This window comes from Leucoraja erinacea, chromosome 2 (assembly GCF_028641065.1).
Source record: "Leucoraja erinacea ecotype New England chromosome 2, Leri_hhj_1, whole genome shotgun sequence".
In the NCBI taxonomy this organism is placed as follows: domain Eukaryota; kingdom Metazoa; phylum Chordata; class Chondrichthyes; order Rajiformes; family Rajidae; genus Leucoraja; species Leucoraja erinaceus.
In genome coordinates, this window is record NC_073378.1 from 95,655,261 (window position 1) to 95,669,533 (window position 14,273).

Genomic DNA, 14,273 nt, shown 5'->3' on the forward strand with positions numbered 1-14,273 from the left:
TGACTTTGAGCAGCCGCGAGCGGCCAGTGCCCGTGAGCACCGGGGCCGGTTGGAGCGGTTGCAGGATGATGAGCAGCCGCGAGCGGCCAGTGCCCGTGAGCATAAGAGCCAGTTGGAGCGGCTGCTGGAGGAAATACTCCAAAGTGGCAGGCTCCGGGAGATGGAGGCTAGCCACAGTGGGCAATCAATAAGCCCCACAGCAGTACCCTTTGTGGGGCTGCACAGTGTCTCTTCCTCATCAGAGGAGAACACGGAGGATCAGTTCTGGGCTGACCCTGAACAGGGCAGGGAACAACATACCCCCAGTATGCCTGGGGTGAAAGAAGACATGCTGGACATGGTGACCCAGTTTTTCCAACCAGACCAAACTGGCCAAGACCTGGAGCCGAAAATAGCGGCAAGCATTGACTATATGTCATTTAATCAACTACAAGCACTGGCTCTATCAGACACCATGGCATGACATTTACCTCCAGGTAACTGCAAGTCACTAAATGTTCCGAGTGTAAACCAGTGCATCTGGAAACATGTGGGGTCATCAATTAGAACCAGTGACTTAAAAATTCAAAAAGTCCTAAAAGTCTTAACGGCAGGAATAACAGCTTTTGCCCGTACTTTGAAGGAGCAAAACATGACCCAAGACCACTAGGATGCACTGGCTTTACTGTGCAACTCACAATATGAGTTAAACAACATTAGAAAAAGTGCTATCCAACCAGCGTTAGACCCCAAATTTGCCGGCCTCTGTAAACCAGGAACCTCCAAACTGCCAATTCTACTATTTGGAGGGGATTTTCCTAAACAAGTCAAGGAACTTGATGAAGAGGTGAAAACACTGGGGCTCATAAAAGCAGCAACCAAAAGTTACTACGGCCAAAAATATCAACCCTACGGACCCCCCAGGCGGTCAACATAATACAGAGCAAGCGCAAAAACCAGGAGCACCCAACAGCGGTCTTTTTTAGGCCGTGGCCCAGACCGACCGCCCTGGAAACTGCGCAAGCCTCAACCCAAAAACAGACCCAGACAACGGCGCCTCAACGTCCACGAAGGATGCCGAAGAAATAACACACCTACCACTGGTAACCATGGAGGTAGGTGGGTCTGGTTCCTTAAGAATTAAAGGGAGCACGGAAGTTGGTGGGAGGTTACGATATTATTTGGATGCATGGAATAAGATAACTACAGACACTTACATTCTACCAGACCCTGGGGCAGCAGCTACAGATGCATTTTCGCTGCATTGGGGGAAATTGTTTATTTATGCATTCCCTCCTTTCTGCCTCATCAGTCGGGTATTAAGGAAAATACAACAAGACTCTGCGTCTGGTATTTTGATAGTACCCGATTGGCCTACTCAACCATGGTTCCCGGTGATACTAGACATGGTATTAGAACCATGCATCACCATCCAACATAGACCAAAATTACTGGTGAACCCGGTAACACAGGAAAATCACCCCTGTCATAATCATACAAAGGAAAAAGGAGGAGGAGCCCGAAGGCTGGGGGATGGGAGGAGACTGCAGGAGAGCTTCCTCAGCCCTCCTCAGCTCTCCTCAGCCTTCCTCAGCCCTCCTGCTGTCTCCTCCCATCCCCCAGCCTTCGGGCTCCTCCTCCTTTTAACTTTCTTCTCCCTGCCCCCCCCCCACCCCCGATCAGTCTGAAGAAGGGGTTTTGGCCCGAAACGTTACCTATTTCCTTCGCTCCATAGATGCTGCTGCACCCGCTGAGTTTCTCCAGCTTTTTTGTGTACCTTCGATTTTCCAGCATCTGCAGTTCCTTCTTAAACCATTCAGTCCTAACTGAATGCAGTCAAACATACATCCACTAATTCCAGTAGTGCAGTACCCCCAGACCTGACTAAGATGAAGATAGAATATCTTGAATATCAAGCCTGGTGTATGTTGAGAAATGAAGTGCAATATCATTTTCAGTTTGCCTTCATCAAATTTATAACATACTGTAAGTATCCATTAAGCTCATGTGAGGTGAAAAGATGCACTGAATGGGGTTTTTGGTTCCGTTGTGCAACATGTTATTGCCCTCATCACTCCCAATTATAGTCATTTGTCTTCAGGTAGTCTCTACATGTGGATACGCTGGCTAAAATATTCCACAATACAGCACACATGACTCAGATAAGAGGATGAATAAATCCTCCATTTGCAGCAGGATACAGGTCACAAAGCCTACAGGCAAACATTAGAAACATTTTACCTCTTCTTTATTCTTATTGGCTAATTTGGAACCTAATACGAATCAAGCATTATTCCTGGCCAAGCAAGATCAAGGCATTTTTCTACATGCTACAATTTTGTACTGAATCAACCTTTATGCTAAAAGGAAGAAGTATCACAATACAATACAATACAATACAATACAATACAATACAATTTATTTGTCACTTGAACCTCATAGAGGCTCAATTGAAATGTTGTTTCTGCAGTCATACATACACGGAAAAAAAGACCCAAGACACAACACAATTTACACAGACATCCATCACAGCGCATCTCCACCTCGCTGTGATGGAAGGCAAAAAAAACGTATCTCTCCTCTGCACTTCCCTCTCCCCCCCGATGTTAGAGTCAAAGTCAGAGCCCCCGGCGGGCGATAACAATTGTCCCGCGGCCATTAACGCTGCGCCGGGTGATGCAAGGCCGCGCTCCGGGTCTTGTTGTTGGAGCCCCGGGCGGGCGCTGGCAAAGTCCCGCAGCCGTTGAAGCCACGCCGGGCGATGATGTAAGGCCCCGCTCCAGGTCATCCTCGACCCCGCTACTCGGGCGGGAGAAGTCGCCGTTGCGGAAGCCCCGAAAAGCGGTCTCCCAGCAGGGACCGCGGGCTCCCGGTGTCACTGTCCACCAGACCTGCGGTAAGCCTCCGAATCCCCGGGGTCGGGTCGCAGCAGCGCGCCACCACCGCTACTCCCACTCCGGACTCGGCCAGCTCCGTGATGGTGAGTAAAGGTCCGCAGCTCCGTCATGGTATTGGAAGCCAAAGGACGTTAGAGTCTAAAAGACCCACTACACGGAGGTCGCTCCATCTGCACAAGAACTTCCTAAGACCAACACGGATGGCAACCTTGGAACCACATCAGTGGGCTGCGAAATATAGCTACAGGCTTGGACCCTTTGGCTTTCACACGTCAACACAACCGTCTCCAATTACCTATCACAAGCTCACGCAGCACGCTGATGGGCGAACGCACCCCTGGTAAAAAACCAGGTACTCCGAAATCTGGGACGTGGGTGTCGTTTCTCAACAGCCCCATGGACGTGCTCATAACAGCGTTGTCACATTTCAGTACACATCCAATGGAGTGTTTTTACCGCACAACAAGTCCAGCCATTAAGCAAACTGACGGGACTCCCTGATCATCTCACGAGAAACTGGGTTGTTCTCGGGTTCCGGGCAGGGGAAAAACGACTGTGTATTTTTTAAAGGTCCTCTTACAAGAAACCGCATGAAAGGGTCACGACTCAAACTATCCCCCCCCCCCCAACATCAAATATCCAGCCCCCCCCCCCCCCCCCCACACACCACACACACACCCCATCCAAATTTTAAAAAAAAAAAAACAAACTACATTAAAACGGGACAAAAAATAACAAAAAGACAGACGGACTGCAGAGGCCGCTGCGACGTGAGTCGCGCCGCCCGCTATCAGCATCATCCATTATTGAAGCAATCTGTTTCAGTTATTTTCTCAAATTCTGCAAGCATAATTCAACAACAGATTAGCATTACTTTTTACTAAAGACTGCTGCTTAGTATCGGCTGTAGGAGCATTTGTAACAAAGGAGTGCAGATTATATTGCCTAGTCTCGTGTAAATGGTGCAAAAATAAAATTTGTTTTAACTTAATTGGGGTGGAGAATGAGCTAGCAAGAATATACTTTTTTTTTACATTTTAGCGCTTGGTCGATTGAAGGATCAATTGGGAGAAAATATGAACAGAGAGAGTAATTTTAAATGTGGAATTCTCAAAGCCGGAAAGAGTACACCTGACAACATTAGCGATGATTTATTATATGATAGCATTGGAGGAGGTGTTACTGGGCAATTGTTTAAAAAATTAATACGAGCTTGTTTTAATTCATAGTATGTGGGATGTGAAGGGTGAGGATGTGAATGATGACGTGTAAAAAAATCCAGGAATTTATGCTCATAGTTCTGTAGCTATGTGATAGCCTCAAGATTACTCTCTAGCCTCATTGAAAAAAGAGAAAACATACAGATATTTCCTGCTGGTAGCCCAGGACCTTAAGGTCAAATTGCAGCCACAAAGAGTGTACAGTTTCCCCTTAACCTGTCTGCCCAAGGACTGACTGACTAACTCATCACAAATTTCCTTTGCAAATGAATTCCACAGGATGAGGGTGACAAATTCCATGTGAGAGATTTTATTTTTAATGCATAGCACTGTGTCTTAATTCTTCCATTTTTTACTTATTTTATTTTGTGCTCTAATAAATTCTCAAAAAAAATAACAGTCAGAAACTATAAACAGATACCTCAACTATAATCACCATCAAATGAGTAAATTCTGTGTATTTTAAAACATTCTCATCAATTCCAGATTTGCTACTGACTGGTTGTAATGGGATTTTGTTTTGAGAGCTGTTTCACCAGATATTTTAGTGTAAAGAAACGTGAATTAAAAAAAAAACCAGTAGTTAGAAAACAATGTGTCGTTAGAATTAATCTATTTCACAGACTGCCAAATTTCTGTGGACTGTTACCTTTTGGATCACCAGTTTCTCAGTCAACCAACTATTTTCCAAGTTGACATGCCTCGCTACTTGAGTTAACTTTTATTGTCTTTTGTTTCCTCAATAATTCCCACACACAACGCTGTTGGACCTCACCTTTAGCTCTCCAGGGGCCACTTTGGAAGCCAGCTCAATGACACAGCCAACGGCCATGCCTGCTGCACTGGACGAGTGCATCTCATTCCAAATGGTATCACTGTCCACCTGAGCAAACAGACAGCAAAGAGAAACAAATCTGTGAGGGAGGGCTGGCAGGATGACAGGCAATGTACAATAACATTAGTCATCCTTCTTGGCCAGCTGAATGGACCTTCTGGACACAGGTTGCTTATAGTTTTTTATACATAGCCATGTCCAATGGAAATACATTCCTGTCATGCCTCACTGCCATTCTGTGTTTAGACTTCATTACAAACAACATTACATGCATGGACCGGATCTGGATTACTTTGCAAGGCTGTTATACACAGGCCACAGTAGTGGTTTGATATGAGCCAGGGACCTGTGGTATGTGCGTGACTCTGTTAAACAAGTGCCAAAGACATTTAAAAGAAAACCATTTGAATGTTTATCACATTAGATATTAACAAAAAGCATACTCAGTAATGTTGCAAGTATTACACAAATGTTATTTTCCCTCCAATATTTTGGTCACAGGAAACAATCTAGTTGATTAAATTATAGACCAATAAGTAATAAGATTATGCCTTATTAAATGTATCTGTCTACTTATCATGTGTAAACACAAGGCTCTTGTATGAACATCCACTATCCATTAATACCATTTTCAGTGCTTTGCTGACTTCCATGGTTTTTGTAATTCGATCCTTACCATTTCACTTTCAATAACACATTGTAGTTAAAGAAGGAATGCATAATTTTTGTAAACACTACTATTCGGAAATAACGGAATATGACAATCAGAATATATTAAACTGACACTATTATTGCTCTTGTTGGAGAGATTTAACCTGCAGTAAAATTGTTTCAGTTTATTTATAATTGACAGGAAACATAATTAATAATCATATTTAATAGTTATAATAATGATAGTATGATTTTTTTTGGTATGATTAATAGTTATTTCCTCCTCTTTATTCCAAACATTGAATACGTTCATTTGGCAGCAACATTTATGAAGCAGTTCATTTTTATTATTGGGCTCCTTAAATTTGCAGAGGAAGAGTAATGAAAAAAGAAAATTGTTGTGCAAATCTGTACTACACAAGAATATGATTACAATAGCACGTGTAGTTCAATTGCATGCATGAAGAATAGCTATTGTCGGCTGCTTCTCCTGGGGGTAGATAGTGAGATCTGAATAATATTAGATACCCAATTCATTAGGAAGGCCAGGGACAAAATAATCTTCATAATCTTCACTTTCCACTTGCATGTAGATTAGATGGTGCCTGAAGGTGCATATGTTTTGTAGTGACCAGTTAGAAAGTGCAGCAAAAAACAAACTGTTTGAAGATCTCAGTGGGTCAGCTGGAATCTGAGGAGGCAGAGACATGTTCAATATTTTGGGACAAGACACGGCAATCTTGCAGCCCAATGATGTCTAAAAATCATGTAGGAAGGAACTGCAGATGCTGGTTTAAACCAAAGGAAGCCACAAAAAGCTGGAGTAACTCAGCGGGTCAGACAGCATCTCTGGAGTAACTCAGCGGGTCAGGCAGCATCTTCTGAAGAGAAGACCTATTTCGGGTCGAGACCCTTCCTTGAAGGGTCTGAGGAAGGGTCTCAGCCCGGAATGTCACCTATCCCTTTTCTCCAAAGATTCTGCCTCACCTACTGAGTTACTCCAGCTTTTTGCGACTATATTCTGATGTCTAAAAATCCTGTGACATAATATGGCATAGAATCAATTTACTTCTGCAGAGTAGCAAACTTTTGCTTTTAATTGTGTAAATTTGCATTGAAAATACATTTTTTTAAATGCATAAAAGAGTTGGCATAACTTTGGAGGCAGTAGTGAGTACTGTATTTAACAGCTGAAAGGCTACATTATGTCTCTTCAATATCAAGTGTTGGTAAGGCAATATGAAAATATATGTTCCATCTAGGAAACCCTTTTTCTGCACCACCATGTTGAAGATGTTGAAAGTTTTGTATTTCTTTCCTGAAATGCTGTCAGTTGACAAGCTCCATCTACTGTATGTTGTCCAGTAACATTACTTAGTTGCAACATAAGAACGACTCGATCAGAGCATTGCACTAGTATATTTCTATATTTTAAACCAGGGATTTTCAATTGCAAACAATTAGTGTCAGAATCTGGATAGTTGCGTGCTGTAGGTTCACTGAGAATTGGCCAGAAATGACATAACCATATTTTACAGTGAACTATTGCAGCTGCCAGTTGGAGCCTTTCAACTTTTTTCATTCTGGATGTGATTCAAACCCAGACCCTTGATGTGAAAGAGTGTCCAAAAGCACTATATCACTTTGTCTATATATGAGTCATGTTTGACATTTACATGGAAGCATTTCAATATTATTCTGGAAAAAAAATTGAAATTTAATTATCAATAAGTGATATTCAAGGTAAGCACAGATGTTAATCACACTGAGAGGCATTGCATAATTAATGAAAAAGAACATTTTCAACGTTTTTAATTAAAAACGTTTAAATCCTACCTGCATGATTTTATCTTTGAAAACGTTTAGGTATGGTGTGTTTTCTTCTGAAGAAAATTAATATTTATGTTTCCAAATACTACACCCTCAAACTATTAGTCCCAGTGGCCTCATCACTTGCTCATTGTCAAGTTCAGAGACAAGCATATACCGAATCTATTGCATCTGTTCTTGTATTATATGTCATAAGGGAAATTGAGTCAGCCATTAGTAAGGATAGTAACACACAGCTGCAGATTCCCCAACATGTGACACACATATTTTCATAGTAGTAGACCATTGACATATGGATGTGGGGGTAAGGTTCTGCTTATTTACTTCTTTTAAATTAACTACAATTTTTAAAAGTTCCTACAACTGTGATTTTACTGCTAAACGTTCTCTATATGAGCTTGGAAAGATATAGTTCTTAACCAAATGCCTCACAAAGCAAATCACTGTCAAGAGTGCAATGTGACTGACTCAGCTCATGTCAAAATTAATTCCAATGATCCACTCACTAGTCAAAGAAGCCCAATGTTATGTTTCTGCCAATTTTACCATCCGGGAGCTTTTAGGTACAATTTCAATGAATTGCCCCAATTCAGATGAGACAAGCTAACTGGTATTCTCTGATGTATGCTGGGAATTCTCTAGGGTACCAGGCAAGAAACCATCTTATATAAAGTCATATCCTGTTTGAAACATCAAATACCCCCAGCCACCAGCTAATCTAGATATATTAACCCGAGCCAACCTAAGAACTCATTTCTCATCCAGTGTCATGGGCACAGTCCTTTTATATTTTTATGACCCTGTCAAAAAGTAATATTTGCTGCCATTGGTGATGATTTGAATTGCCTCCTCTGAGCCACGCAAAGGGAGAGAAAGATCTGTTATCAATTTTGCTAAGCATGCCTAGAGAATTGTGGATTGTTTCAGGTCCAAGTTATAAATGACAACAAACGCTGCAAAACCTTTTGAAGCAAAGCAGCTGATGACGGTATTGTCATAAAATCTGACTTGTTTCTATTTGCAGTTTTGTTTTGAACCTACCAAGGAGATTAAAGGCTCTGATTATTTAAAAAGATATGACACTTTTGAGCTAAGATTAATCAACATGGAAACATTAGTTCAGTTGCTTGTCATTCTACTCTTGTTTGTAACAACATATTAGCTTGAGAAAAAAATATTCATCCATGCTTCTGCAAATCAAATAAAAGCGTTTAGTAATAAAGGAAATGCTAGGATGTGGAAATATGGTGAAGCAGAAGTTATTGGAAATATCAGTAGCCATTCAATTTTGGACAAAATAAATAGTGTATATCTTCTCTCCAGATATTGTAAGCCTCACTATATATTTCGCTATGGAGACACTGGTATCGTTGTCTCGTTGTGGGACATTGATCATCTTTTAATCTGGATTTTTAACTTAAGTATTGTGGGTTTTTGTTAAATATAAATTATGATGTTTTTATGTGATATACCATGATTTTATATATATATTTATGATATTTGATATGCAATGCATTTTTAATGTAATGTTGCCCCTTGTCTGGACCTTGAGTCCATAATAAAGTTTATTATTATTATTATTTCCAATAAACAATAGTATTATTCACATTGTAAGAATTTTTTTCAAGGATCAACTCAAATTATGTTTGGCCACCATTTCCAAAGACATACTTTCAATACTTGTTTCTGCAAAGTCTGAAAACATTCAGATGTATTCTTGTCCGGTAACTGAAGCAACTGTCTCTGCTTCAGTACATTTTACAGCCGCTAATCTAGAAATTGGGATGGTTATAATGTTTGGCATCAGTAATCACTCCACAAATATTCAGGCCAGCAACTTGTAAAATGCAAAGCCACAATTAGTGGCAGAGATGAATCGGTCATAAATTGCAAGCACAGTGGCAATTGTGAATCTTTCCAACCACAGTGCACTTAAGGAGACATCCAGCAATTACTGCTGTACATTATATCTGTATTGTTTATAAATTCACCAAGTCTTGTTTTTTCCCCATTCATTTATAGATACATTTTCTGGTATCTCCCATTTCCACGCAGGATTATCATTACATGAGAATTTCTTCTGGGTTTGTTACATTTCCTGAAATATGTCTCACAGCAATTTAGCACAAGAGACCTTATTACCATTATTTTGGTTTTTGGGGGGTGAGGCAGAGAGGAGAAAGAGAATGCTTGAGACTAGATTTAAAACTCTAGAAGAATTTTATGATATATTTTAATTTAGGATGAATCGCTAAGAGCTTTTTTTATAGCTGTTGTAAGATATATCGCAAGACAAATATATCTACTAGTTTGTAAATCATCAGTGCCTCTCATCAGTAAATCTCAGTGACTGCTACTTCCTGTCTGGTGAATGGTGAGGTCAGACCATCAGTGCTATTAAAAGCGAAGGGGGAGTGATTAGTGTGGGGGACTCTTAAGAAAATGCTACTTATGTCATTTTTTTTAGGTAATGCTGTATCACTTAAACATGCAAGGACTTCCTTAATATTTAATGTGGGAGAATATTTGTGAAGTATGGTAGGAAAGATAGCTCAAACGGGGCTGCACAAATGATGACTTTTCCATCTGGGGTTACACATTAGAGAACATTGTTTCAGTAACTCGCTGAGAAACATGTTTTGCTTGAGAATGGTTCGGAAATTCTCCAGCTGTCAGACTTTAACGAACGCCTGACAAAGGCTTAATATAGTGTGCAGAATTAAAAGAAACAGAACAGTGTAGAATGGGCAACAACAAACATTTTACTTACCCCACGACCCCCACAAGGGAGAGTGGTGAAGATTTTTTTTTGACAGATTCTAGGTGAGGTAAGAAAAGTAAAAATGAGTAGAGTCCTAATATTGCTAGTTGTGTTTTGCATTCTTTACATTTTTGAAGCGACTTCTATGTCATAAACTGAGGAATCTTGGAAGAAGAGCATAGAGCACAAAAACATTCACATCTCTGTAACCTCACATGAGATTAATTTCATGGGTTGTTAATTTGAAATATTTTCTCTTTGTTCCATAAACACCCATTACTTTCTAATTTTCTATCTTCTCCCTTTTTGCTGTGGAAGCTCAGGTAAAATAAACCTGAACGTTCCTCTTTTTGGAGAAATATCTCATAGAAACCCTCAAAAACTTGATTCAAACCTTTTTGTCCTGATTCAAAGCAGGCTGAATATTTAACATGCACTTTAGTTAATTTTGGCTGTCATCAACGTGGAACTGCCCAAGGGATACCCTACAAAGAGGTAAAATACATTTGAAATAGTTTTGAAGGATCCTAAAGTGGAAGGATAGAAAATTATTTTGGGTAATTTAATAGATATTTGGGGCTTATACAAAGGGAGAAAGAGTATATTGCTGGACTCTGGATTGGACGTGTGTAAACTTAAATAACTCACATTCTAAGTTAAGGATTATTGTTATCCTTTTCTTGGTGATTCTGCTATTAGCATGACCAGGGACCCAAGACGGGTGCAGGATATTATCTGTCTCAATATCTTTTCCCATCTTTCTCAACGGTGTGGGAAAAATTGAAGAGTTATTTTCTCTTTTGTGTGTAAAAAATGAACTTAAAATCAATGGATCAGTGAGGGACTGGTTGTCATATCCTCTCCTGTTGCAACTTGATCACCTTTTCAATTATGGCTACTGAATAGTAACAAGAAGCAGAATCCCGGTGGAAGTTTTCTGTACTGTAACTCTTCTGAATCCTGAAGTGTGGATGCTCTCCCATCATTGTCCCATCAAAAATTAGCTGAATTATGATGAATTGATATTCATATATGTTTCATTTTGACTGTTCTTTAAAGAAACAAATTTACCATATATGATTATATTCAGCGTGGATTAATTTTAAGAATTCTAAGGAACAGTTTTAGCTGTTGGTGTATCATGCAACACAAATCAATTGTTTATAATATAAACTTTCCAATGTTCCTCTCTGTTGAAGTCAATTGACAGGAAATGAATGAATGAATAAATTTATTGGCCAAGTATTCACATACAAGAAATTTGTCTTGGTGCTCCACCTGCAAGTGACAACATGACATACAGTGACAGTTAGGAATGACACATAAAACATTAAACATTAATTATAAAACTTTATTGATTAAACATGTTAATTAAATAAAATACCGGAGCAAAAGGAGGCTACAGATTTTTGTTTTTTGTGTAGAGCTACTACTCGTGGAAAAAAAGCTGTTTTAATGTCTGGTTGTGCCAGCTTTGACAGTCCGGCGTCGCTTTCCAGAGGGCAGTGACTCAAAGTGTTTGTGGCCAAGGTGAGAGGGGTCTGACATTATCTTACCCACTCACTTCCCGGCCCTTGCAGTTTACAGTTTGTCAATGGGGGGGCGGGGGGAGGTTGCAGCCAATAACCTTCTCAGCAGATCGAACAATTTGCTGCAGCCTCCGGATGTCGTGCTAGGTGGCTGAGCCAAACCAGACCATGATGGAGAAGGTGAGGACAGACTCTGCGATGGCTGTATAGAATTGGACCAGCGTTGCCTTTGGCAGATTATACTTCCTCAGCTGCCGTAGGAAGTACATCCTCTGTTGTGCCTTTTTGACTGGAGTCGATGGTGGCCCCCCTTTTAAGGTCCTTGGAGATGATGGTTCCCAAGAACTTAAAAGACTCCACAGATGTGACTGTAGTGCTGTTGATGGTGAATGGGATGTGGGGAGGGGGAGCTCTCCTAAAGTGTAATCAAGCAGGCTGTTTAACAATCAGCTGATCTGACTTTGAGTATTTCCTAAAATTAAGCTTCATGTCACATAGTTCATTATATCTATAATTTTCAGTCCTGTGCACTTTCTACATCTTATGGTAGTTGCATTGTAGCAGACTATCATCCTACAAGTTTTTAAAAGTAAAATAATCATGCATTTTTCATTCCCCATTGCATGAGTAATTTGTAAATCATGTTTCTTCGGAAGAAACATGGTTGTTAGGCTGAAATAGCAATTATGGTGCATGTGGAAATATAGAAAAAAAATTAAATATAGTCATTTGAATCTGTAATGATACATAATGATACAGAAATAATGTAATTATGACCAGGAAACTGTAGGATTGGTGAAAACAAAATAAATTGGAACTTTCAGATGAAAATTGTTGGCAGCAAAGAAATTAAAATTCCAGACCAAGTGGAAAAAGTAGAGAAAGGGACAGAATTGCTGTACAGGAGTCAGAATAGACTTGAAGGGCGGAACAGTCTCCCACTAGAATCGCCCAAGATCATTGCTCTTCATTTCCTATTTCAATAGGCATGTTTGAAGAATATATGGTCCTTTGAGAAATATAGAGAAAACAGGGAAGAAATGAAGCAGGGAATTAAGAGGGGACCATGAAATGTCTTTGGCAAATAGAAATAAAGAGAATCACAAGACATTATATACATCCACTAAAAACATGAGTGGAGCTAGGAAGAGGGTAGGACCACTCAAGGATAAAGGAGGGAATTTATGTTTGAAGTCAGAGGATGTAGTCGAGGTACTAAACATGTACTTTGCATCAGTATTTACCAAGAAGAAGGACATGGTGGACAGTGAGACCAATGTGGGGAATAGTGATATGCCAGGGCATTTTGCGATCAAGGAGATGGTGTTGGTCCACTTGAAGACCTTTAAGGTGGATAAATCCACTGTGCCTGGTGGGATCCATCCTAGATTATTGGGAGAGGCAAGAGGGGAAATCACTGGGGTCTTGACTAAGACAATTGATCAATTGATATTTATTATTGCATGTAAGTAACATGTCACAGTGAAATTCTTTGTTTTGCATACCATACATAAAATATGCAAAGAGCCACCACGTATAGGGTGTCACAAAAGTGAGTTCCTGGAGGAATGATGAGTAGCCAATAGTGTTCCTTTGTTTAAGAAGGGGAATAGAATAACTCAGCATATTATTGGTAGGTGCAGCATATGTCAGTTATGGGGAAACTGATATATATTAATGGAATTATGAAAATGTAGATGGGATGGTTAGTAAGTTTGAGGTGACACAAAAATTGGTGGAGTTAAGGACAGTGAAAAAGGTTGTTAACGGATACAGCAGAATATAGATCAGTTGGGCAGAGAAATGGCAGATGGAATTTATTCCAAGCAAATATGAGGTATTACATCTGGGAAATGAAAATTAACAGGAAAGTCTTAAATCAAAGGCAGAATCCTTAACAGTATTGATGAATAGGGGCATCTTGGGGTCCAAGTCCACATCACCCGGAAAGTAGCAACGCAACATGATAGAGTGGTAAAAAAAAGGTGTATGGAATGCCTGCCGTCATTGGAAAGGGCATTGAGTATTAGAGTCAGCAAGTCATGTTTCTGCCTGGATTAAAGGGTATTAGCAATTAGGAGAGATCAGAAAAACTTGGATTGTTTTCTCTGGAGTGTCAGGGGCTGAGGCTAGACAGTCAGAATCTTCTTCCCAGGGTTGAAAATTCAAATAATAGCGAGCATAGCTATAAGATGAGAGGGGGGAAATTTAAAGGAGATGTATGGGGTATGCTTTTTACATAGAGAGTGGTAGGTGTCTGGAACATGCTGCTAGGGGTGGCAGTGGATGTAGATATGTTTAAGAAGCTTTTAGATAGGCATGTAAATATGCAGTGAATGTAGGGACCTGGAAAATGCATTGAATCATTATTGAATCATACGCAGGCAAAGGGATTAGTTTAATTTAGCATCATGTTTGGCGCAGAATATGTGAATCAATGGGCCTGTTTCTGTGCTATTTTCTTTTTTTTATGTTTGTAATTTGCACTTCCTGGCAAAATGGCACCCACTGATAAAACTATGCTAAGAAATGATGAATATGTTGGGAGATATGACAATTTAATACACTTTC

At 40.1% G+C, this 14,273-nt stretch overlaps 1 protein-coding gene across 2 annotated transcripts in view; it reads right to left on the reverse strand.

Annotated features, from left to right (window-relative positions):
- LOC129712866 (histone deacetylase 9-like) overlaps positions 1 to 5,101 on the reverse strand; it is a 41,033-nt gene extending 35,932 nt beyond the window's left edge. The window contains exon 1 of one of the 2 annotated variants that reach the window (XM_055661603.1): positions 4,872 to 5,101. In XM_055661603.1, the coding sequence (XP_055517578.1) occupies positions 4,872 to 4,952 (81 nt within the window). In that variant the 5' untranslated portion in view covers positions 4,953 to 5,101. The remainder of the gene's footprint in view (positions 1 to 4,871) is intronic. The other variant, XM_055661598.1, reaches the window with a different exon arrangement.
- Positions 5,102 to 14,273: the final 9,172 nt, after the last annotated feature.